General features: G+C 46.3%; 2 protein-coding genes across 6 annotated transcripts in view; one reads left to right on the forward strand and one right to left on the reverse strand.

Annotated features, from left to right (window-relative positions):
- WDR59 (WD repeat domain 59) overlaps window positions 1-5895 on the reverse strand; it is a 63838-nt gene extending 57943 nt beyond the window's left edge. For 4 of the 5 annotated variants that reach the window (XR_010794900.1, XM_066637623.1, XM_066637625.1 and 1 more), the window contains exon 1: window positions 1592-1667. Coding sequence is in view for 3 of the 5 variants with exons in the window: in XM_066637623.1 (XP_066493720.1) it covers window positions 1592-1645 (54 nt within the window). In the remaining 2 variants the exon portion in view is untranslated. Of the gene's footprint in view, window positions 1-1591; window positions 1668-5862 lie in introns of those variants that run through there. The other variant, XM_066637624.1, reaches the window with a different exon arrangement.
- A 132-nt stretch (window positions 5896-6027) lies between these two features.
- The window catches only part of ZNRF1 (zinc and ring finger 1), a 38300-nt gene continuing 17883 nt past the window's right edge, over window positions 6028-26444 (forward strand). Inside the window, exon 1 of the mRNA XM_066637181.1 lies at window positions 6028-6927. Within this exon, the coding sequence (XP_066493278.1) occupies window positions 6450-6927 (478 nt within the window). The 5' untranslated portion in view covers window positions 6028-6449. The remainder of the gene's footprint in view (window positions 6928-26444) is intronic.

Here is a 26444-nt window from a genome sequence, read left to right on the forward strand (position 1 = left end):
TAGACCAGCTTCCTGAATCTCACAGTGGCCCACCAGATGGCTCAGGGAACACACAAGACAAGTACTTGGAACTCCTGTGGAACTCCTTGCCACAGGATGTGGTGCTGGCGTCTAGCCTAGACGCCTTTAAAAGGGGATTGGACGAGTTTCTGGAGGAAAAATCCATTATGGGGTACAAGCCATGATGTGTATGCGCAACCTCCTGATTTTAGGAATGGGTTAAGTCAGAATGCCAGATGTAGGGGAGAGCACCAGGATGAGGTCTCTTGTTATCTGGTGTGCTCCCTGGGGCATTTGGTGGGCCGCTGTGAGATACAGGAAGCTGGACTAGATGGGCCTATGGCCTGATCCAGTGGGGCTGTTCTTATGTTCTTATGTTCTTACTTGCTGCCATCTTGCTGCCATTCCCCTGCATCTGGCATTCCATTTACCCTTGCAACTCTTGACGAAGACACCAGACTGTGGTTTGGGTTTGACTTGGGCCACTTTATTAAACAAGAAGGATAACCTTTCAAAACATGAAACCTACTGAACACACTGTCCCTCCCTCGCCTGTCTGGAGCAGGTGAAAAAAGTGCCATCCATGGCCAAACTGGATGACAGAAAAAAAAAAATCCTACCCAGCCCTCAGCTAATCTCAGATTGTACATACCCATCAGGTGGCTTAATGGATGGGCCACCCCAGGGTGGGATAGCTCTTACCATCTCTTCTGTCCAAAGAATGTAAGAAAAGCCTCACTGGATCAGGTCAAATGCGCATCTATTCCAGCTGCCTGTATCTCATAGTGGCCCACCAGATGCCACTGCAAGCACACAAGATAACAAGAGACCTGCTTCCTGGTGCCCTCCCTTGCACCTGGCATTCTAAGGTAGCCTGCTTCCAAAACCAGGAGGTCGCACATACCCATCAGGGCATCAGGACTTTTCCACTGGAAATCCATCCAATCCCCTTTTCAAGGCATCCAAGTCAGATGCCACCCCCACATCCTGTGGCAAGGAGTTCCACAGACCAGCTACATGCTGAGTAAAGAAATATTTTCTTTTTGTCTGTCCTGACTCTCCCAACACACAACTTTAGTGGCTGTCCCCTGGTTCTGGTGTTGTGTGAGACGGAAAAGAACAACCCCCTATTCACTCGATCACCATGTCCTGTGGCAAGGAGTTCCACAGACTCCAAATGACTGGCTGTCCCCTGGATCTGGTGCTGTGTGAGAGGGAAAAGAAGCACCCCTCTATCCAATTCATTTTGATCCCTAGCATCTCCAGGGACGGCTGGGAAGGCCTGGAAATGCTGGGGGGGGGCAATCCTATCCTCCCTTACTTGGGAGTAAGCCCCACGGAGCCTGGGTTCTGAGGTGGCCAAACCAAGACCCTCACTCAGCCAGGTTCAGTCCCTGGTGCCTCCAGCCTGCATCCTTGTTGACAGCCGCAGCCGCTGCCAGTCAGTGCTGAGCACCCCAAGCGCCCAGCTCGGCAGGAAGCCCCTGTGGGCGTCACGTGGCCTGCATGCTCCTCTCCACCGCTCCGCAGGGCTGTGTTTTTAACTCATGGAGCGCCGGCAGGGAGGGGGAGCAGCAGAGACCCGGTTTACCTGCGAATCCCGGAACTCCACCACAACATTCTCACTGCTCCAGCGCGCCGCCATCTTAGACTGCCCACTATGGCGAGCGTCGGAAGGTAGGGGGAGGAGACTACGAGACGTCAGCGGACGTAACGGAGGCACGCTCTCTCGCGCGATGGCTGCTGGGAGATGTAGTCTTCAGGCGGCTTATGGGTGCTAAAACTGCTTGCCAAAATATCTGACTCTGTGTGTGTTGGCAAAGAGCTCAGCTCCAGTTTGCAAGGCACCTGTTAATTGCCCTGCAAAGAACTCAGCTCCTGCAGCTTGCAAGGCACCTGTTAATTGCTCTGCAAAGAGCTCAGCTCCTGCAGCTTGCAAGGTTCCTGTTAATTGCCCTGCAGAGCTCAGCTCCTCCTGCTAATGACCCTGCAAAGAGCTCAGCTCCTGCAGTTTGCAAGTTTTCTGCACAGTTACTTGGGAGTGAGTCCTATTCGGTATAGCGAAACTTACGCTTTGGAACAGACACACGCAGGATTATGCTAGTGAGGAAATGCACTCTCCACATGCTCAGAGGTTCATCAATACTACAGCTGTGCATGGGGGGAAGGAGCAGAAACTCAGTGGCTGTGCATATGGTACTGTATATACAGTACATGCAGATTTTCCCTGGTGTCCATTCCTTGACATTCCTTGCACATTTCAGGGAAATTCTTTGAAGTTGGAGCAGACAGTACTGGGTCAAGATGGCAGCTGAAGCAGTTTGATTTCCGTTGCTTTATGTTCAACTGAGCCACAATGCTTAAACAGGCTCTGCAGTGGCACAAATACAAAGCCCTGTGAGGGTCCATTTTAAGACAGGCATAAGAACATAGAAGAACCCTACTGGATCAGGCCATAGGCCCATCTGGTCCAGCTTCCTGTATCTCACAGTGGCCCATCAAATGCCTCAGGAAGCAGCCTAGACAACAAGAGACTGATGGAAGGCCTGGTATATATGCTATAAGTTCAATAGGGGGATGCTCACCTCACTCTTCTATAGCATTTTTCAGGTCTGTCTGTGTCTGTATGGACACACCAGAGAAAAGGGAAAAAAATGTGTTCCGTTTGAAATCCAAGCCTCTTTGCTAAAACTTGGCAGACAAGATGTTCTTTGCACAGCAGAACATTTGATAAGAATATGCAGGAACAATCAACAGGCCTTTGTTCTCAAAGAAAAAAAAGGTTTGTGGTTTTAAAATCTGTCCGTTTTGCTTTTTAACAAACAGGATCATTGCTTCAAGCTCAGAGACCTTATATATGCATGTAGGTAGGTAGCTATACAAAATTTTCATAGCTATATCACAGAACACTAGGCAGCTTAATCTTCTTATTTTTACTAATTCTTTAATATTTTAAACCCAGTTTTGGTGCCTAAACAGGTGTAACTAACATTATCCTAAGTGAGTTCTATTTGCCTAACTGCATTAAAAGGGTTTCAGAAGACATAACAAAGCCATTTCTGGTTCACATCAAAGCCATTTCCGGTTAACATCAAAGGTCAGGTTCCCAGAGAAAAAGCATAAGGCAGCAATTGTTTAGCTGAGCCCGCAAACCAATGGCAAGTAACTTGCATTTCTATTGGCTACAAAAAATGGGTACTTTGCCTGTACCCAACAGGCAAAGGGTACTTTGGCTACAAAAAATGGGAAAAGGAAAGTTGTGAAGATGGTCAAGGTCAGTTTTGAGCAAAAGGGAAGTTACAATACCAACTACTGGTTGTTCAAAATCTGTAAATTGTATATGTTGAATGTAAATTGCAAAACTGGTGACTTGAGGCTCACTAATCAAATGTCTACTGTCCTGAGCCAATGAGAAATGTACTTGTCTCAAGGAGGGAACTCAAAATTGTAATAAAAGAGAGGGATTCAGAATGGGAAAACACTTCACTTCTTCTCACATTCTGACTCTCACACCCACTCTCAATGCTTGGAAAGGAATCCCTTGCTGGTTGATGATGTGAATGGAATAAAGGCTTGGAAATGATCACCATTCTTGCCTACCGAGTCTTGCTTTAGCACCTCGCTACAAGACCTGCATGCTGGTGCCCTCCCTTGCATCTTGCATTCTGAGGTAACCCACTTCTGAAATCAGGAGGTTGCACATTACACATCAGGCACACTGACAAATCCCAGAAGGTGGGCTGCATTAGGCCTTTGCATTGTTTCCTAAACTCTTAACTGCTAAGAAATGTCCTGTACAGCCTCCTGATCTGAGGGAGGCAAGCCTACAACTCATGCAAAGACACAACAGGCAAAGGAGGCCTCTTGCTCTTCACAATGCAGAAAGAGGTTTAAAAGCACCTGTATTGTAGTTCTGGGCAGGGATGGGCAGAGCTGTACAACTGGCTCTTTATCCCTTGCTTCATGCAGAATATGCCCCTTGAGAACATGTGCAAATCACCATTTTGGTCATATTCTAAACATGCATTTGCAACAAGGAAGTACCTTCAAGCAGTTGTCCCAAGCATCAACCTTATCACTGTGGGTGAATGCATTAACTGAGCTGCAGGCTGCAAGCCTTCTGAGAAAGCACACTTAGGACCAAGCTGTCACACACCCAAGGTGACACCAAATTGTGAGCTTAACAGTCCCTGCTGCCTGCATGCCAGGTAAGCTTTCAAACCCAGTAGATGAGTTGTGCCATTTTATGTGTGTCAGTGGCTATTTTTGGAGTCCTCATAGGCATGGGAATGAGTCTGGGACAAAAGCATTAGAAAACAGACAAAAGGTAGGTTCCCTCTCTTTTAGACTGCAACCCTGTGCACATCTGGAAGCAAGTTCCACTGAAATCAATGGGACTTATTTCTGAGTAGCCATGCATAGGTTTGCACTGCTAGTCTTTGTAGGCAGAGCTTTAGCCGATTTCTCTGCATGGAGAAGGCTTATATGTCCCTCTGTTAATGCACTGGTGGCTGTTTGATCCTTTATGCACATCCTACCCCTAAACCACTGAGGAAGCTGTGTGTGTGGTTTCATTTTTTATTCAAGCCACTCTGCAAAGTACCATGTTCACTGATGGAGGTGTATGAATAATAAGTCACAGTTGATGTATTTGTGTGCAAATTCAGAAACATGAAGGATACATGCAGAGGCCAAATTAGAGGACAGGGGATCAGTCTCCTCCCCTGCCAAGGTTGGAGTTTGCCAACCTGCCAGGATTGGCATGGAGTCTTCAGCAATCATCATCCATCTCCAGGGGACTAGGAAAACCAATCCTGAAAATTTTAACAGGCCCTCCTTGGCTTTGGCTGCAGTCTGATACTTAAGTCCCATTGAACTGAATGGGACTTATTTCTGATCAGGATTGCATAGGATTGTGTTGTTAAATAATATTTGTCACACTGGGGAAAAAATATCCAGGAATGGCTTTAGAGCTGACAACACTAGTCCTGGCCATGTGATTAATTCTTGGGAGCACCTATATATAGTTATCCAAGGCTGCAATCCTAACCACACTTCCCTGAGAGTAAGCCCCATTGAACAAAATAAGACATACTTCTGAATAGACCTGGTTAGGCTTGTGCCCCAACTCTATTTTTATTCAGAATTAAATGACCATATTTATTTATTAAAAATATTGATATGCTGCATTTCTTTTCCATGAGGTGGGCTTCAAGGAGACTCACAGTCATAGTACAACAAAAGAAAAGAGAAAGAAATTTAAGACAAGAATTCACAATAGACAGAAAACTGCCAGCCCAACAACAACACGAAGCTCCTAGGCCAAATGCCTGACCAAACAAGGATGTCTTCACATACCAGCGAAAAATATTTGAGGTGAGAACTGTGTGAGGACCCAATCCTATCCAACTTTCCAGTTGCAATTCAGCCTTGAGGTAAGGACAGACATGCATAAGATTGAGCTCCGAAGCTACAATTCTATCCATCTTTACCTGGGAGTAAGCCACACTCGCTACAATGGGTCTTACTTCTGTGCAGACATGCCTAGTATTGGGCTCTGAGGCTGCAATCCTATCCACTCTTACCTGGGAGTAAGCCACACGGGCTACAATGGGGCTTATCTCTGAGTAGACATGCATAGAATTGGGCTATGAGGTTGCAATCCTATCCACCCTTACCTGGGAGTAAGCCACATTGAGTACAACGCGGCTTACTTTTGAGTAGACATGCACAGAATTGGGCTGAGACGGCAATTCTATCCACCTTTACCTGGGAGTAAGCCCCAATGACTACAATGGGGCTTACTTCTGAGCAGACACGTCTAGGATTGGGCTCTGAGGCTGCCATCTTGTCCACCCTTACCTGGGAGCAAGCCACACTGGCTACAACAGGGCTTACTTATGAATAGACCTGCCTGGGCTTGGGCTCCAGGGTCCCTACTGATGATGCCTGCGCGCCCCGCCCGCCCCGCCCAGTCCCCTTCAAGCGCCCACCCCTTGACGCAACCCGGTGGTGGGGGGTGTGGAGCGAACCGGTAGCGCATGCGCCTTCCGCGGCTCTATTGTCTCCTTCTCCTCCCCCGCCTGCCCGGCAGCCGTCAGGAGGGTCGGCTGGACAGACGGAGGGCCGTCGAGGCGAGAGCGGCATCCTGAGCCCGGACAAAGGCGGCCGCCGGGGCCCGCGGCGCTCCATGGCCGGCGGGGGCGCGCCCTGAGGACGGCCTCTCCTCCCCGGATGCGGAGCGGCGCCCGCGGAGCCGTGGCGGCGGAGGCGGCTGCGCTGCTGCCGCCTGGGCGCCGTGGATGAGCCCGGGAGGCGCGGAGGGCCGCCCGTCGGGGCGCGGCGGGGGCAGGGGCAGGCGGCGGCGGAGGAGCCCCGGCGGCCCGGCGGGGAGGATGCGCGGCTGCTCCGGGGGCCGCGCTAGCTCCTAGGCGCGCTCCTCCCTCGGCATGGGCGGCAAGCAGAGCACGGCGGGCGCCACAGCGGCGGGGCGCTCGCGGGGCGGCGGCGGAGGGTCCCTGGCCGGGGTGTCGAGCGACGACAGCGCCGTCCCGCCGCCTGGCGGAGCCCCCCACCTCGGGCACTACCGGGGCGCCAGCGGCGGCGGAGGGGCCGCCATGGGCCTGCGCAGCCGTTCCGTCAGCTCCGTGGCCGGCGTGGGCGTGGGGCTGGCCGTGGAGCCCGCGGCGGCCGGCAGCGTCCCCTTCGGCCTCTACACGGCGGCCTCGACGGCGGCGGCGGACGCGGAGCGGGGTCCCGGCGGCGGCGGCTCAGGCACGGACTCCACCCCTTATCCCCATGGCAACGGTTACCAGGAGACGGGAGGCGGTCACCACAGAGACGGGATGCTGTACCTGGGCTCCAGGGCCTCGCTGGCCGATGCGCTGCCTCTGCACATCGGACCCCGGTGGTTCAGCTCGCACAGTGGTGAGTGGCTGCTCGGGAAGTAGGGGCCCAATCCTGGCCACACTCGGGAGCAAGCCCCAGTGACGAGAATGAGACTTACTTCTGAGTAGACACGCATGGGATTGGACTCTCACTGGTGTTCTCCGGCCTAGTGTTCCTCACCACTTGGGTCCACCATCTCCAAGTACCACCAGAAGAAGTAGGGGCCCAATTCTGTTCACACTTACTCAGGAGTAAGCTTCAGTGATGAGAGACTTACTTCTGAGTAGGCATGCATGGGATTGGGCTCTAACTGGTACCCTCCTGCCTAGTGTTCCTCACCACTTGGGTCCACCATCTCCAAATAGAACCAGAAGAAGTAGGGTCCCAGCCCTGTTCACACTTACTCAGGAGTAAGTCACATTTAATGGAATTGAAACTTACTTCTGAGTAGACATGTGTGGGATTGGGCTCTAACTGGTGTCCTCCCACCTAGTGTTTCTTAACACTTGAGTTTACCATTTACAAGTATCACCAGAAGAAGTTGGGGCCCAGTCCTATCCACACTTACTTGGCAGTAAGTCCCATTGAGTAGAATGAGACTTACTTCTGAGTAGACACGCATAGGATTAGGCTCTAACTGGCAATGACATCATTACCAGTTACTTCTGAGTTGGGATGCTGGATGCAACACGAGTAAGAAGCTGGTGGACAGTAAGTGTGGACAGGAGAGCTTTTTTGCATGCAGAAAAGTGTGTTTTGGAGCCTGCTACCACTGGCTTGTGTTGTCATGTTCCTGGTCTTGCTGCTAGGTGACTGGTGTCCAGGGCACCTGTGAATACCACCAGACAGTGCCTTGAGTACCACTGGTGGCCCCTGTTTCATGGGTTGGGAAACACTGTCCTAGTTAAACAATCATGGCAAGTGTGTCAAGGTGGAAAAATTAGGGAAACCAATGTGATGAGAGAGCTAGACCACTTCTCTTATGAGGACAGGTAACCACATTTGGGGCTTTTTAACTTGAGGGAATTACCGAGGTACATGATTGAGACTTGGATTTATAGAACAGGGAAGAGAATTTAGGTCCCAATCCTGTCCAACTTTCCAGCACCAGTGCAACAACAATGCAGCCCCAAGGTAAGGAAACAAATGCACCACCACCACAGGATGCAGCGACTGCCCCATTGGCACAGCTGCATCAGCACTGGAAAGTTGGATAGGATTGGAGCCTTAGTTTCTCCTTCTCTCCATAGAAAAGCCAAGGGTCATCTGGTGAAACTGATTAATGGGAGATGGACAAAAAGAAGGGCTTCTGTATACAGCACCTAATTGTTCTGTGAAATTCATCGCCACAAGATGTTGTGATGGATTGGTTTAAAAGGGGTTTGAACAAACTTATGGAAGAGAAACCTGTCAGTGGCGTCTCCTCATGATGGCTGTGCAGTGCCTCCCAGTTCAGTGGCAGTATGACTGAATAGCAGTGGCAAGCGAGCAACAGGCCTTCATCTTTTGCTTGTTGGTTCCCCAGGGGCCACTGTTGGAAACAGGATGCTAGGCAAGATGAACCTGGGCCTGATTCAGCAGGGAGATTCTTGGGTCCTGTTGTTATACCTTCTGCCAAGTCTGTTGCCTCACTGATTGGTAGCAGCAGTCAGCTAGAGACCTTCTCACCCCTTTCAAATCCCTTTTTGAGATGCCAGAGATTGAACTTGAGGCTTGTCTGTGTGCCAGCGCTTTGTTGCAGCTCCACCACTGTAAGCAGGCTTCTCCTAAATCAGACCATTGGTCTGTGTACCTCAGTATTATTGTCTGGTACACTGACTGTTAGCTGCAGCTGCCCAAGGTTTCAGTTATGGGTCTTTCCCAGAACTAACTCCAGACACTACAGACTGGATCTAAAACCTTCTGTGCACTAAGTAGGTGCGCTACCATGAGGTTCTGTGGTTAAGTTTTTGTCTTGGAGTTTCTGGAGCTCATGTTTGCCTGCACAGCAGCAGCCCTGCTAACCTGTAAATAAAGCTGAAATGGGGAGTGCACATGTGATCATGCCCAGAAGCATGTTTGAGCCAAGATGCTGGTGAGTGAGTTTAAGCTACAAATAAGTGGTGTAGAATTTCTGCCCCCCCTTTCCATTTCCTCCTAAGGCTGGATGTGCTTGTGAGGTCTTTTTCATGCCTTACACAAGAGGTGTGATACAGTATTCACTGAACAGTGGTGCATCATTGAAGTGGTACCGTCTCCTGCCTAGCTGTGGTGTTAAGGGAATGTGTGCACTAGTAGTGGCATTCTCTCTGTTTAAGACCAGCTTCATGAATGTATAGGGGGAACATGTACATCTGCAGTTTTGAAAAATTGTATTCATGCAAGGGAAGGTTGTCTCATGGGCCAAATTCTCTCTTTCTTAATTAAAAGAAGGTTTGTGCTAGATGGAACCCCTTTAATTTTCCCCAGTAAAGCTCCCCTCCTGCTCCTCCTTACCCAAGTGAATAAGGAAGAGATGCTTGTAAATTGCAGGGAATGGGGATAGGTGAAGGAATTCACACTTGATGGGTTTGTCCTACTAGGGACTACTGAAGGCATCTGTCAGGCTATGCCAGGGAGACCTGATGGTAGTGATTGTGGCTGAACTTGACCAGAGAGACCAACACTCCAGCCCCTTCAGTTGTGCCTTGGGCCAGTTGCAGATTCTCTGAGCAAATACATGGATGGTTACCCCCATCCATGTGTGTCACTTTGAGCTCATTGAAGGAAGGGGGGGGGGGATACTAATGTTGCTCTTAATGTAAATGGGATTTGACTGGCTGTCTTTGTCTTTTCTGACAGAGCTGCTCCCTAAATTTGTGTTCCCTGAGGGGTGTGCTTAATTGGGCAGGAGCCTTTAGTCTCTGTAGAGCAGTCGGGCCTTGTAGTAATTTCCAGATGCTTCTAGGTTTAAAGTCTTGGTCTTCATTTATTTTTCCAAGTACAGTAAGTGAACCTGATGTCAATGTGCAAGTTATGGGAGGGAATGAAAAGCTTTTGTAGAAGAAGGGTGTACTTGGGCATCAAGGGACCTCGGAAAGGTGGCAGTCTGGCCTGGCACATTCTGTGGATGTGATTAAAGAGTTCTGTAATTTAGGGCTTCTTTAGAGAAGAAGTCAATGAAAGTGTTGTATGACTTGAAGGTTGTGTTGCTGATAAAGGTCAAGGGGTTTTCTGAGCTGGCTACAAACCAGATGGTTTGGAAGGAAACTGAAAGGCAAAATGGCTATGGGGAACAGAGGAATGTATTACCTAATACTGTATTATTGATTGGAGTAAGTGCCACAGAGTTCATTGGGGCTTACTGCTAGGTAAGGGTGCCTAGAATTACATCATAGAAGGACAGAAACTACCTCCTAGCAAATCTGTCTTGTGGTTCATCATGTTCAATATTGTCTGTGCTGACTTCTGACAGCTCTCCGGAACTTGGCAGGCATGACTGTTCCATACAGTTGTGCATGGCACAAGGGTCCCTAAGGGTCCCAAATCTAAGAGAGTGCCATTCATGGTAACAGGAAAAAAAAAGCCCACGTGTAAAAGCCCCCATGAACATTGCCCATGTGGCTTAGGGTGGGGGGGGAGTCAGTGGGTTAGGGTAAGGATTAGGGTATTTTTTTCTGTGGGCAATTCTTGTGTGGGATTTTTTCCTTGTGTGGGTTTTTTTTTCTAGAACCACCATTTACATAGAGAGGAGAAGTAATGCTGGTTGAATGTCCCCTCTGTTGGGGAGGATGAGGCTCCTTTTTCTACTGTACAGAAAGGCCTCTGTATGAGCTAGAGGTGGCCATGTTGGCAGGGATCTTTCCCAATCTCACCTGGAGGTGCTGCGGATTGAAGCCAGGACCTTCTGCATACGAAGCAGGTAGGTGCTCAACCACTGAGCCCTCCCCACTTCTTTGCCACAGTGTTGAAGGAATCTGGTATGAAAAAAATAAGTTGTGTCTCTTACAATGCAGTCCTGGGCAGAAGTAAGGCCTATTGAATTCAATAAGATTTTCTCCTCAATAAGTGTATAGGATTGCAGCCTTAGCAAGGCCAACATGTGGCCACGTTTAGGCAGGAAGTCACTTGGGCCTTACCTTTGTTCTTTCCAGGTGACCTTAGTCATCTTTCTGGTAGTTACTTTGCTTATTTATCTAGTTCAGTTGATATTTTATTACCAGCAGGTCTGCGGTTATTGACTTTTACCTAGCATGCTTTCCAAACTTATCTCTAACTCTGGTATGATTACTAAGCCTTTTTAAAAAACAAACAAACCCTGTGCCTTAACTGTTGGCCCAGGTGGGAAGATGCTGTACCATCTAGGTTTTGCATTTCTTTGTTGAAACTTACGTTTGTCTAGTTTCTGTGGGGAAGTGTAATGGTGATACCTCCAGCCTATTCACATTGTTACCCAATTATAATGGGTTCTTTCCATATCAAAATAATACACTTTCAGTGCAGATCTGTGGCTAGTTGATGCAACTTTTCTTCAGCCTGAGTAGCACAGACAAATCATGTGATCTTCTGATAAATTGTTGCCTGAACCAAGAGCACATAGATTGCCTGAACCATGAAAACCACATAGTTTGTCTTTACTGAATGCTTCATTCACAAAGGAGGGCTCTGATGAAGCTGGTTTTCATCTGATCAGCTGTGGGGAAGGGCTCTTCTGCTTAGACCCAACTGGGTTGCAATGTTATGGGAAGCTGTCATCCAAAGGGAAAGGTAGAAAACCTGTGAAGGTAGTGCATTGCAACAAAAGCCACAGCTGCTTCTCTTTGGGGGGGGCTGACTTGAGGAAGAGGTTCTGCTAGTTCCTCACTGTATGAAGGATGAGTGGGGATGTACCTGAGAAATTAGGAGGTTTGCCCTGTAATTTCAGCACAGCTTACAGTTTATAGCATAGCAGTGTGGTATAATTTGTCATTGGGCCAAAAGTTAATGCTTCTAAATTCTGTTGCCATCGCAGTCTGAAGTATGATGCATTGGGGTGCACAGAGCTCTCAGGAGATCACCCAACCAAGTATTGGCTTACCTTCAGCATAGTTCTATAACAGGGGTGCCCAAACCCCGGCCCTGGGGCCACTTGCGGCCCCTGAGGATTCCCACTGTGACCCTCAGGGAGCCCTCAGTCTCCAATGAGCCTCTGGCCCTCTGGAGACTTTTTGGAGCCCACACTAGCCCGACACAACTGCTTTCAGCGTGAGGGCGACTATTTGACCTCTCACGTGAGCTGTGGGATGAGGGCTCCCTCCACTGCTTGCTGTTTCACGTCTGTGATGCAGTAGTGGAAGCAAACGAAAGGCCAGCCTTGCTTTGTGCAAGGCCTTGAGCTATTGCAAGACCTTCATTCATTCATATAAGTTCATGTTTAATATATTCATTTATGTAAACTTATGTAAATTCAAATTTTAAATGTAAATTGATTCTTTTTCCCCCCCATCCCCGACACAGTGTCAGATGTGGCCCTCCTGCCAAAAACTTTGGACACCCCTGTTCTATACCATGGACCTTTAAACCCTGGCCTGGGATCTTGGGTTAGTTGCAGCCTTGTTGCTTCCAGGTAGAAAATTGAAAGTGTTTGCTGGTGTTCCTTTTGCATTCTTTTAGATGGTGAACCCTTCTTGATGGTGAGCCATTTAGTGATTTGATTTTCTCTGTCAACTGCTTTGTGAGCTTTTTTTGTTAAAAAGTCGATACCTATAAATTTTCTTAATAATAATAAAAATAAGACAATCTGTTTTTTTCCCCATTTAAGCTCCTTGATGAGCACACACTAGTGTTGGCTTCAGAAGCCCACCCTAATAAAATCCTCCAACTCATCCTTGTGAATAAACTTGCAGATCTTAGTTGCCTACAGCCCACAAACTATACGCCCATGTGGTTAAGTTTAGTAACGTGTGTTATAAAAGAATTGGGTTTTGTAAGATGTTTTGTCAGGTTACCTGAACATTTATGACTGTTCCAAGCAAGTCGCTATTTAACAAACTGCACAAAACTGCTGGTATTCCCCTCTCTCACCAAGTTATTAAAATAGGTCTGCAGATATATTTGGCAAAATCAAGGGAGGAAAACCAGGAACTTCTGCTGCATTGTTTCCCCATGGCTGTTTGCAATGGATGCAAAATCCCTTTGGACTTTCCCTCTTAAGTGTAACCTTATGAATGTTTACTCAGAAGTAAAAACTGGTTTGTTTCTGTGAGCTTACCATTGATTTAGCATGTTTCTGGCCTGAGATAATTGTATCAGTTTCTTTATGCTTAGTGCTCTGACTTTATTGTTTCATTGAATGGAAACCTGATTGTTTTAATTGTGTAATTCAGTGTAACTTACTCCCAAGAAAGTGTGTATAGAATGGCAGTCCTGTATATATATATATATATATATATATATATATATATATATATATATATAATGCTTTATTTATTTATTACAGATACAGGTAAGGAAAATTGGATAGACTTAGGGCTAGGACTACATAGGTTACACACGAGGGTGGTGGCCATCGATTACAACAAACATTAATCCAAACGAAATTAATAATCAGTACAAAAATTATCATATTCTTTAACCCAACTGGTTAATACTTTAACATTCCATATTTTTCCTCTAACCTTATCTATCCCATCATAAAAAAAACACTTAAAACTTTTACTTATACACTCTTCTTACCACTAAACTAGTCTCTAAAATAAAATCTTTCTTATCTGATTCTTAATTTCTAATATGACATCTAAAAAAGAAGTCTCTGATTACCATGGTATTACCTCCTTCAATATCTCTTATAACATATTATACATCATTTTCCATAACTATCCAATCAAAAAAGGCTTCAAATTTTTACTTATAGACTCTTCTTACCACTAAACTAACCTCTAAAATACAATCTCTTATCTGATTCTTAATTTCTAATATCACATCTAAAAACAAATATCTCCAATTACAATAATATTATACTTCGCTTATCCACCACATATTTATTAACCCAAAATACAGATTTAATATTTTCTCCAAAATAAATTGACATCTATAATTTATTTTATTTACCTTCTTTTTTTATAAAATAACCCTTTTATTTGTCTTAATACCACTATATTTTACACAATACTTATATTCCAAAATTGCAGTTCCATCTAATTTATTTCATATATTTACCACTTTAATTTTCACAATACTTATATTCCAAATTCCCTTTTCATCCACTTTAGTTTAATCTAATTAATAAAATATTTATCTTAATATCACTTAATTTCCACAATATTTATATTTCAAATTTTCATTTACATCTATTTTAATTTAATATGTTTAAAAAAAAATTATATTTATTATTCAACCATTTTGCCCTTCTTCTTATTGTTTACTTTGTACTCTATCTTATTGGTGTTCCCTCTTAGTCCTCCTACTGGTTCTTCCACTTCTTCTTTTTCTTCTTTTTCTCCTTAAGTCCCCCCTCTGTTTTTCTTTCTTCTTTTTCATTCTGTTATTCTTGAATTCAATCCATAAATTCTTCCTCTTCTTGAGACAGCTTGCTCTCTGAACATTTTGTCTTTTTTGCTCCTTAAGATTCCCAGTTATTATGACAATTGCTTCTTCCATCTCGTGTCCCATTTCAAAATACTCCACTTCTTTAACTTCACCTGACATCTGATCCATTCTTTTTTCTTCTCTATTGTTTATAATCTGTTCCCACGAGTTTACAAGGGAGGAGCTTATTTGCCCAATTTGTTCAGAGAGTTCTCTGACTTGTTGCTACATTTCTCTTCTAAAATCCATCAGAAAGTCCACCAACAAGGCCTGGCTTTCGTGATCATCTTTTAGATTTTCAAAAGCCATTTTTATCAACACCAACTCAAGCCACTTCCTACAGGACTACTTTCTAATTTTATATCCAGGGCTACTTTCCAAATTTTTATATCCAAAAAAGTCAATCAAATCCCGAGTCAAATTAGGTTAGTATGCCTTTAAATGACCAAAAGGAAAAAAAAAAAATTCAAGCCTCTTGCTGAGAAACTGAAACCGAAACCAGGCTTAAATGAAGGCATTTTGCTGGGAAAATGAAGGTAGACTTTATTTCCTTCGTTGAAGATTACTTATTTATTTCTCTTCAGTACATACCATTAAGAAAAATAATAATCTTGTACTTACTCCAGCAGGGGAAATACCAATTCACCTATTCCCCCCCCCCCCCGGGTGGCTAATGGCCAGCGTGAATAATCTTGAATTATCTCCTTCTCCAGACTTCTTACTTACAGTTCTAAGTAAAACTTTTTAAGGAGCCAAGTTCACTCACTCTTAATAGCTTTTTTCGCTGCAATGTTGTATCTCGGCCATGGGAGGACAGGTTTTCAGCTCTCCGAGCTTCTCAGAGATGTCGCCCGGGATAGATTTGCTTCAGCACAGAGCAAAACAGAGAGAAATCCTTGAAATTGCCTGTTTCTAAGGACCCCCCGTTCAAGCTCTCAGCTCTTCGTACCGTCTTCCTGGCACCGAAGCGTGCCTTAGTTGTTTAGGCACATGAAAACATATCTATTTCGCAGTCTCTTCGGGAACCCCCAAAGTTCACTGCAACTTCACTGAAAGTTAGCTCCGCCCCCGCCCCCCCCCCCCGCAGTCCTGGTTTTTGTGGATGCTGCTGCATTACACTTTCAGTGCACTTTTACCCCCTGTATTCAGTTGGCCCTGCTCCATGGGTGTGATGTCCATTTTTCTTACTGCTGAATAGAAGGCTTGCCCTTGTGCACCTGGAGGAAGGGACTGGAGCTGTCGGTACTTCTTGGAGAGTAATTGCTGCTTTTGGCTACGATGCTTGCCTGGAGAGAGAATAGAAGTCTCATGCAATCTGATTTTCCCTTATCAATGCAGAGCTGCCATTGGCCCCAATTCCCCAGGCGCTGGCCACCCTGTGATGAAGGCAGTATAACTTGCGCAGGAAGATGAAGTGGAAAATTAGTTCAGTTGTAGATCAGAAGATCCTAAGGATGCCATTGAGAATGGGATTCTGCCCCTTTGGTTTCTTGTGCTGCTGAGCCTCTAGTGTGGAGAAGAGCCTGGGTAAGAGGAGGCAGCCTTGGCACCAGCTGGCATGACCTTCCTATTCACTTGAATGTAAAGAATGTCAGAGCTTGATGTACTGGGGTGTGAAACTGGTACACTGCCTCCAGGTGTCTGTCATAGAGAATCTATATCCCCAGACTCAAGATCCTGTTAATTTCCCAGTATCCCATTGCTAGTATTTGCTGCTGCTTCCTCACAATATCTTTGTTGCAGAACAAGCAAGGAAGTGTACTGGTCCTAGTTCAGGAGACATGAATTGGTATAGGGGCTGGGTTAACAGGGAGAGCTTTGGCCCTGTGTTCTGGCATGGGAGGAACTCCTTGTCCAGTGGCTTAGTTAGCATTACTGAAGAAAATTGGCGCGTGTATCTAGCTGTGGATTCAACTTGTGGCCTGAAGGCACATGATAGAGCAGCCTTGAAACTATGCAGGTCTGGTCCTGTTCTGTGTCTGAATGGCAGCCTTGTTCTGCTTCCTTGAGTTCCATGGAAGAAAGGAAGACTATAGATACCTTTCCAACTGGTGTTTACCAGTGTGCAGGTGAAATGGGGTGCATCAGCAAGAGGTTTTAGTAATTTACAGGTATGTTTTCTGCTCATCGTATATGTGTGCCCCACATGTAAACTGCAGACAAGACATTCTTGGTGAAGAGTATTCAGCAGATGTGTCCAAAAAGGTCCAGGCTTTCCGAGAGAGGCTTGAACTATTCATGCCTTATGCTGTAACCATGTCTTTTCCTTCCCAAGACAAGAAAGTGTGTTTCGTAGGGCAGGAGCCTGAAAGATCATTGGCACACCTTTGAGGGAAGAGCCAGGAGATTGGAGCGGAATTCCTGCATGTGGCAGGTCTCTTTCTCAGGGCTCTGTGTTTAGTGTGTATTCTGCAGGGAGCATCATCCATATGTGGGCAAAGGAAATGAGCAAGCTGTTGGCATCTGCAGAATAGTTAGTTATATTTATTTGAATTTGTTGGTTACACCTGGGATGTTGCTCTCATATGAGGAGTTTTGCAAACTGTTGACTCCTTTGCCTTGGATGGGGAGGTATCTGATGAAGTTTAGAATCCTTTCTGGACAAAGGCAGACATAATACTTAAAGAGGCATCACATCATGTTCTTCACTTGTGGTGGGAGCCCAGTTTTCTTCCAACTTTGTAATTTGCATGACACATGCACATGATTTTAGCAACATGTATGTGATGCTTAAGCATTCACCTTTATTCTTTTTCTGTCACTGTGTATTATTTTTAATGCAAGTTTGAAAAAGCTGTTGTAAAACTATTCCAGGGTTTGGTGGGTGGATGTTGTAATGTTATGAGCTCCAGGCAGTGTCTGTGAGTCTACAGCTGGCTTTTGATCCTGGTTTCCAGAATCAGGTTGTTTTTTATTTTTTTCCCCTCTTATCCTAGAAGAAAGATTTGCATCTGGGCAAAATGTGGTGAGGGTGCTTTTAAGCCATTTCTACCCAACATTGCATATATGCAACAGAGATAAAATGTGTACACCTGTGGGCTGTGCAGAAATGGGATAAGCAGGCTCTGTTGTTTGCCAAATGTTCTGTCTGTCATTATAACTGATATACAAGATTGTACAAGCTCCAAGCTCCCTGACCTTGTCTCAAGTGTGCAGTTTCCAGGTTTAGGCCCAAGTCCTGCGAGGGGCTGAAAAGGAAATAAAGTTCCTGTGTACCAACATCAGATAGGCGCATTATGAAGCGAAGAGGCTGGATATTTCCTCCCCCTCCCTTTAGTTCTCATGGGGCATCTCCTTGAACTGTGTTTCTGAAAGGGGCAGCTGAGCAGATGCAATTTTAATCTTGTCTCAAGTCTGAGTAGTGGTATTTGCAACAGCTGTTGGATCTCCCAACCAAAATGAATTTGAGAACTTAATGGGGCACAGTGGGGTTTGGTGGGGAGAATGGTTAGAGGAGGAGTGAATATTGACTCCTGAGTAACAGAAGGAAGGAGGTTGCTATTCTTCCAGTGCAGCTAATAGGGGGACAAAATGTGTTTGTTTTTACAATCAATTGTAATTGAAGGGGAAAAATAATGGCTGGTTGATGATGGGGCACACACCTCCCCCCCCTTCCCTGGAAGTGGAAGCATCGCCTGGGCCTGTGAATGTGATTAATTTTGGAATCAGAATTTTGCAACTTCCTTTGCCTTTACCCACGACCACAAAGTTGTTGCAGTGGGCTTCTTAAGAGCGCATTGTTGTTGTTTGTGCACATGAAGACACCAAAGTTATTACAGTTGGGCCATCCTTATTCCATAGGGAACTGTGTCAAATGGCAGGCTTCCAGTACAGCAGCACTTCTTGGAAGCTGCCCTTCCGTAGAATAATAGAGTTGAAATGGACCTAGAAGATCACCCAGTCCAATCCTTGCCAGTGCAGACTGTCCACCACTACAACATCCCTGATAGATGGCTAACCAAAGACCTCTAATGATTGTTTACCACCTTTTGAAGCAGACTGTTCCACTGCCAAGCAGTTTGTTTCATCAGAAGTTCTTCCTAACGTTTCATTGAAATTTCCTTTGTTTTAAGCCCATTTGTCCTGGTCCTACCTTCCAGAACAACAAATAACAAATTCACTCCATCTTCTGCTGCAAGACTCCTTTGCCACCCAGAGCCTGGTTTGGGGACACCTTATGCCCATTTTAAGTACCCCAGGAAAGGCTTGAGGCTGGTTCGAAGGGTTAGATAGTCTTAGTTGGCAGGGGGTCTGCCATAGCCTTGTAACCCCTAACTAGAAACCATCTGTAGCTAGGGACCAGTCGCTTCATCCCCATTTCCCTCAGTCTTGGCCTTTCCTTCTTCCATACCTCCCTTCCCGGAAGTTGATCTTTGCCCCCCTCCTAGCCTTTTTGGGGGGAGAGAGTCCCTCCTTTTCCTCCTATTGCTTCTGTCCTGGATGCCCTTCTTCTCTCCTGGTTCTCTGAGCCCCCCTCTCTTGCCTTCCCCACCTTTCCATTCTCCTTCCATTGAACCTGTCTCTCTCACTGCTTCTTGCCTCTCTGGTCCTACCCGCTCAGTCCTTGACCTCTATCCTTCTTCTGGCCCATTCCCCCTTCTCTTTGTCCCTGCTTCTCTCCTCATTCCTTCCCTCACTCTCCCTTCTCACCAGCTTGTATCCCTCAGTTGCTTGTAACTCTACCCTCCCTCTGCGGAGGCCATCTGGGCTCGCCTGCCTCTTCAGGCATCCTTGCCAAGCCCTGAAGTATGTCATCACCAGGCCTCCAAAGCCAAGAGATGTGCAGTCTCTGGGTACCTCAAGTCAGAGCAAAATGCCATGGCATCACAGAACTCTGCACCATCCTAGTCACCCTTCTTTGGACCCAGTTACTCAATATCCCTCATAAACTGTTGCACCCAGGGCATACTATCTCAGGTGGGGATATAGTGGTACCATAATTTTCACAATATCAGTACTATATTTATGTTGATGTAGCCTGGGATCACATTTGCCTTCTTTGCTGCTATGCCACACTGTTGGCTCATGCTTCACTTGTCTTCTGCTGAAACACCCAGGCCTCTTTCAGACATACTGCTTCTCAGGCAAGTATCTCCAATCCCTGACTGAGCACCAGTCTTTGCCCTCAAGTACATTATAATTTCAGCTATAGTGATTTAGAAGTTGCTTCCTGTGGCCTTCTCTTGAGCTCTCTGTTAGCACCTGGGGATACTGTGAAGTGTGCAAAGGACCCTACAAAATGCCATTGCTGCCTTTGTGTGAATGGTGCTATTGTGACCACATGGGCTCATTGGCTCGCCCTGGTTCCATGCTTACAGTGGCCTGCATTGTCTCATGTCTGCCCATCCACAGTGATTAGGTTAGGATGGAGCCGCTTGTGCTGTCTGCATTGCAGTTGTGGGACCAGTATATGTAATGTGGTGCACATGAACGTATTTGCCATGTACCCTGCATGTGACTCTTGCAACATTGTACCATGTTTATAGTTGCACCACCTTTTAAGCTGGGATAAAAAGAGCCCTTGTGTGGAACTTTTGTAAGCTTCCCATTTTAGCATCACACAGGGATGCTCCCACACAGAAGCAAATGATCTGCTTGCTTGCATAATATGCTTCATTCCTCTGTTGGGAGCTACTTCAGCAGTCTATGGGGCTTAGTGAAGTGGATTGGTGGGGGCAACCTCAGTTTGCCTACTTGCTTACACTGTTCCACTCTTTGAATTGGAAAAGGAAGAGGGGGATGGCAGGTAGAGCTTTGGAGAAACTCCAACCCACCAGTCTTCTCTACCCATTTGCCCTTTTCCAGTCTGAGGAATGGGAGGAGCAGAGGTTGGCATATTGCCCGATAAGGGGGGGACAACATTTGGGATGCCACACTAGTACTGGGAGGTTTGGGGTCAGTCCTGGTTTTAGTATGTGGCAGTCTTGTAGTGCACACAAGCAGGGTTCCAAGCATGACATGGAAAAGTGTTGAGAGGGGACAGCACACAAAGAACATAAGGATTGCCATTGCTGCCTGGCTCACTTGGTTTACCTTTCAGAGGGCAAAGTATTCCACAGAGGAGAATATAGACCTAAAAATACCTTTCCAAAACACAGTGTTGTGTCTCCTTCCTGGCCACCAGAGTTTGCCTATTCCAGGCAAAAAATATTAGAGCAGCCCCCACCCTTCTCTGTGTAAAGGCTGTGAAGGGTGACTTGATCCCATGAGACCTACAAAGCCATTTAGGGGAGGAAAGACGGTGACTCAGCAAAATGTGAGGAAGGAAACAGTGGAGCAAATGTCACAATGTCATCTCGTGTTTGCCTAGGTTGGCAGAGGAGCACATGGCCTCTCAGAAATCAGCCTGAGGTCTGTTTGTTTTGGGTTATGAATTTGTAGTCCCCTTTTCAATATAAAGATTTCCAGAATGACTGCAGTATCCAAGTGAGATGATGAGAAAACCTGAACTGGTAACAAAAATGGCAGGAGGAATTAGCAGCTTTAAAACAGCCTCATCAAAGGCAGAAAGGCCTGGCAACATGCAAGGGAAACAGCAGGGTTGGTACCGGGGAGTGATCCATTGGTGTAGCATCTGGGGTAGCAACTCTGGCCATAAACTGTAAAACTCCATGTAGGCTTATGTTTGGGTAGGCATTCTTTCAGCTACTCAGGTCCTGAGCTGTGTAGGGTCCAAAAGGTGAGTGCAGACACTTGGAAATGGACCGAAAGCCACAACTGTGAGATGATGTGTATAAGCCACAAGTTATACAGAAGTGTTTCTAAGGGTGCAATCCTAAACAACTTTCCAGCACTGGCATAGCTGTTCCAGTGGGGCATGAGCTGCATCCAGCAGTTTGAGGGCAGTCATGGAGGCCTCCTCAAGGTACGGCAATGTTTGTTCTCTTACCTTGGAGTTGCGTTGCCCTTATGTTAGTGCTGGAAAATTGGTTAGGATTGTGGCCTTAGACAAACTTGCAACACATACACTTGCATCTCTAGATCTTATCTGCATATACAGTAGTTGACAGTAAAGAAGTTGTAGCTGGTAGATCCAGGACATGCAACCTTCTAGGAAACTCATTTTGGGTCCAGTCCTATGCAACTTTCCAGTGCGATGCAGCTGCAGTGCAACCCCAACAGACATTCCTTACCTTTCAGAGGCCTCCATGACTGTCCTCCCCCAACCGCAAGATGCAATGCATAGCCCACTGGCATGTTGGCACTGGAAATTTGCATAGGATTGGGTCCTTAGTCTTATAATGCAGCTTATATAGGGCTATCCAAGCTCCCAGGCGCATATTTTAATTCTGCATATGGAGTGCAACACTCCCCCAGAGTGTTGTGCATTTAAAAATAACCCCACAAAACTCAAACCAGACCTCTTAGAACTGTGTCTTGCTGGCACGAGGTTAGACATTTGTTCAGGCACTCTTAAATATTGACTGTGAATTCTATTGTTGATGAATCTAGTTACGTTTCCAAGTGGATGAACTGCACATGATTAGTCACTTATTAAAACCACACTGATTGCTCAGAATCCCCCTGTGCTTACAAATTATTTGTTGTTTGCTCAGTGTTTTCCTCGTTATAGAGCACGGACAAGCCTGTAATTTCCTGGATTGCCTCCCTCCTTAATGGACTGACACTAGCCTGGAACATGATCAGAATTAAACAAGGAGTACTGAAGCAAAGGGTGTGTGTCCCTGACCCCAAAGGGCCTACATTCAAGTGTGGTATTTGCCTGCGGAAAAGGTTGCACTAGAAGTATCTTAACCCATTTCTGCCCAACCCACAGGTGTATGCATTTGATCCCTGTTGCATATATGCAGCGTTGGTCAGAAATGGTTTAAAATGGTGTTATTTTACTCAGAAGTAAGCCCATAGTATTCAGTAAGACTTAGGCTGTAATCCTGTCTCACTGGAAACAAACACGTCTAGATATTCCGGGGGGGGCATTATTACTGCGGTTGGAGAGACTGGTGAACTAAATGCCTAGAATTGGCCATAGCAGCCCAGTTGCCAATGGTGATGGTTTAATTACTAAGTTGCCATTTTGAAGAGGCATTCTCCATTCCCCCCCCCCCAAGAAACTGCTCAGAGCAATTGCGCACCACACAGCTGTCTGACTAGAACTGACCCATGACTCCAAAGGTGGCAATTGGGATCTGGTCTTTGTCTCATGGGTGGAACTGCTTCCCAAAGGCTGGGGGACTGCCGCAGGCTGCATCTTTCCTTTCAAAAAGGCCGTTGTCGGATCAGATGTTCCATTGGCATTTGAACATGAAGGTGGCTTGCGTATTTGCAAGGGTCCAAGCCTGTGCCACTCACTGGGGGTTGGGAGCATAGTGGCCAGGAGGCTGAACTGTGTATTGGATTTCCCTGGTTCAAAATTTGCCTCTGGTGTGAACTAAGAGGCAACCTTAGACAAGCTGTCTCTTCCCCCCCCCCCCGACCTCAGTCTTTTCCCATCTACAATATGTGAATAATAATACCTTATGGAGTTCTTGGAAGGACAGCATGCAAATAAGGCATGGGAAACATTTTGCATGCTCAGGAAACATTCAAAAAAGGGAGACATCCTAGGACTGTTTGTGGGGAAAATGACAACAGGATACTTCTTGACACCGGTGGGCCCCCAGTGAAGGTCACCATTGCCTTGTTGCAAGGCTATCCATGGCTCCTCTCTGCACAGAGGCTAAGGGAAGGTCAGCATTGCTGGCGGCTGGCTGTGTGTGGCGACTGACGCCCCACTGTGCAGCCCTAAATAAACCTTGCCCAGGCATGCCAAGATCATGTCCCTGGGCAACAGGCCAGCATTCCAGGCTGTCTTCATCAGCTGGAGATGTCTGTCAGAAGAGCTTCCTTGCTCTGGGCTTTGGGGGAGTGGAAGCCCTGCTATTGAGCAAGCTGCCTGTGTGGGGCTTGGGTTTTCAAGGAATGTGTGCACCCCTATTTTTATCCTGGAGGTTGTGACAAATAGATGGCCCTGGTTTGAACTTCCTTTGCAGATGAAAACATTGGTGACTCTTTCTCTCCTTAAGCTTCTTTTTTCTTCCACCTCTCCATCACTTTCCACTGGAATTCACTTTCAAAGTCACCCAGGCCCTCTCCCCTCCCCTGCTTGTCTGCATCTCGAAATGGCCTCTGTGTGTCCCAGGCAGGCAGGTGTTGGGGATTGCAATGCCAGTGTCAAGGAATTCTGCCAAGTTAAAAGCATGACAGTCAGGCCCAAATCCTAACCCAATTTTCAGCACTGGCATAGCTGTGCCAAAGGGACATATGCTGCATCCTGCAGTTGGGGGGGGGGCACTCATGGAGGCTTCCTCAAGGTAAGGGAATGTTTGTTTCCTTACCTAGGAGCTGCATTGCCCTTTCGTCCATGCTGGAAAGTGTGTTAGGATTGCACCCTCAGCCTGCATGTTGTGGGTGGGGGGAATTGGCCTTGCACACTCACGCTCCCCTATTTGTGGTGTATTTTTTGTTAGGCTGTGGGAACTGAAACTCTCTGTCTCATGTGCTTGATGTCTTCACTCAGCCCAGTTCTCTATCTAACCTCAAGGCAATGTCTGTGTGTGGTGGGCAGCTTGGGAGTACAACCCTGTCTTATTGCAGTCAGAATGTGAAGTACATGTTCTCTCCCCCCCCCCCCCCCATATATTCTTTCTGGCCTGCAACTAAGCAAGCTCTACATCGGAGAACATATAGCCCATGGGCCAGATCCTGCCTGCCACCCAAAGTTATCTGACCCACACAGAGCTCAGCTTGCTCTTTCCAGGAGTTTGGCAACCCGGAAGTTTGGCAATGATGTCATTGCCAAACGTCCAACCCCTTTGCCCAAAAAGGTTCTCGACCCCTACTCCAAGCTAAAGAGCTCACCAACCACTTCTGTTTGCCAAGGCTGCCTACACGGTAGGGGTGGGTAGGGGAGTTGCTGCTGTCCTTGCCACTGCCTTAGAAAGCCAGTAAAGGCTCTAGAGACATTGATGGGGGAAGCAACAACATAAGTTTCCAGACCACTTCATGATGACTTGACTAAAAGGCTGGGAGCATAATTAGAACAAGGAAGTAGATGGAATCCTGTGCCCTGGCCAACTATTTCCCCTTCTCTTGCTTGCCTGTGATCCCGTTTCCCCTTTCTCCCTCTGATGCCAAAATTAACTTTTCAGCTGACTGTGTGCCAGCCCAGCTAAGGAAAGACTGTCTCACTGCTTCTGCTTCCCTAGTCCTACTCTGTGGTCGCTGCTCCTACTCGTGGTCGCTGCTCCTAGTCCTACTCTGTGGTCACTGTTAAGTGGTAGGAACATCATAACAACTGTGGCCTGGTTTCTGCCTTCTGGCAGTCAGTTGCTGACCCCTGTTACTGGTAAATGGGGAAAGCTTCAACTGAGTTTCCTCCTCGGGTTGGCTCTTTGGAATAAAGCTTGGTGATTCCTGGGTTATCACAGGAATTATCACAGGAAAAAGCCTGTGATTATCACAGGAAAAAGCCTTCTGCAGGTGCGGTGGGTGGGTGGGTGGGTTACAGGTTCCAAAGCAAGTGTCTTGCTTCTGAGGCTGTGTATCCTCATTTGGACTGGAAGAGGCTTTGGAGGCACAAAAATAGAGGGCTGGTTGCTGGGTGATGCTTCTCTCTTGTGGTTGCTCAGATTAAAGCCTGTGTCAGCTGACAAGGTGCTATTCCTCTTCTTCTCCAAGTTGTCTTTAGGATTGGCAGCATTTCTTTGTTTCACACATTTTGATACCTGTCATGCATCATCCTGGACAGATTCCATCATCTGTGTCTAAAAAGATTTGGGATCAGAGCTAGCCAAACTCATTATTTAGAATTTTTTTTAAAGTACTGTTTTCAAGCAAGTGTTCAAAGCAGTTTGTCAAGCAAAAGGAGCGAGAGGGATGGTTCCCTTTCCCAAAGGATCTTGCAATCTTAAAAGAAGCCTAAGAGACGTTGGCAACAGCCACTGAGACAGATGCTCTGCCGAGATCCGTTGGGGCTGTTGCCCCTGAAACTGTGCCTCTTTATAGTTAGAAGGGCACCAAATAGTAGCTCCTTTTGCACAAAATAGTTTGCCCTCTGTGAAAACTGGTCATGCCACCTTGAGCTTTCAAGAGCAGAGACAAAAATCTTCACCTACAGCAAACAGCAGTGTGCAAAGTGCAATCCTCCCGTCCTCTAACCATGTTCTCAGTGTGTGGCACAATGCCAAGGGAAGGATTGTGAATTCACAGAAAGGTGAGTTGTGGGGCAGTATTGCTCTCTGGAAGAAAACTGTGCTTTGCTTCTATTCTTTCTTGCCCCTCCCCACACAAATGGCATTGTTTTGTGAAAAACAGACCATACATGTTTTGACACAACCCACATTGAAACACCCTGGAAAGAGTAATCTGTCTAGGAGAGGAAGTAGGATCCCTTTCCCCAGGATATAGCACTGGGCCTTTTACATTCTTGGAAAGGTTTTGAACCCAGGGAGATCCTGGGGCATTTTGCTGCCTGAGGCCAAAACACAACTGTTGCCTCCCTAAGGAGGCAAAAATGCAATAATGACCTGAAAAAGTGATTCTTTGCCTTGAAGGAAAACACTAATAAATGGCCCAAACTTGACTTAGAACCACCATGTAACTCAGTAAGTTTTAGATCAGGATTGTTTTCATAAGGGCTGCAGCCTTTTATTGGTTGGCCACTTAGCTGAAGATTTAGTTTAATTGGGGAGGCCACACCTAGGTAGGACTTGCTTAATTCGTTTTTTTGAAAGCCATTTTGATTCTGATGTCTTGGCATGAAAAAGGAGAGCTATCTCTGACTTCTTCAGCAGTTGCAATCCTACCTACTTCCCAGGGAGTAAGCCCACTGAATGCAGTAGGACTTCTTAACAGGCATGCATAGGATTGGGTTGTTGGCAACTTTTGTTGAACTATTTTATCTTGTACTTCAGTATCTTAGAAATGCCTTTTATAAAAAGGCTTTGTTAATATGCAAAGTTATTTTAATCTGACCATCTGTCTTTTTAAGAAAATTAACTTGATCTAGAAAAAAAGCTTCAATTGATTGGAGG

The sequence above is a fragment of the Tiliqua scincoides genome, chromosome 9, assembly GCF_035046505.1.
Source record: "Tiliqua scincoides isolate rTilSci1 chromosome 9, rTilSci1.hap2, whole genome shotgun sequence".
In the NCBI taxonomy this organism is placed as follows: domain Eukaryota; kingdom Metazoa; phylum Chordata; class Lepidosauria; order Squamata; family Scincidae; genus Tiliqua; species Tiliqua scincoides.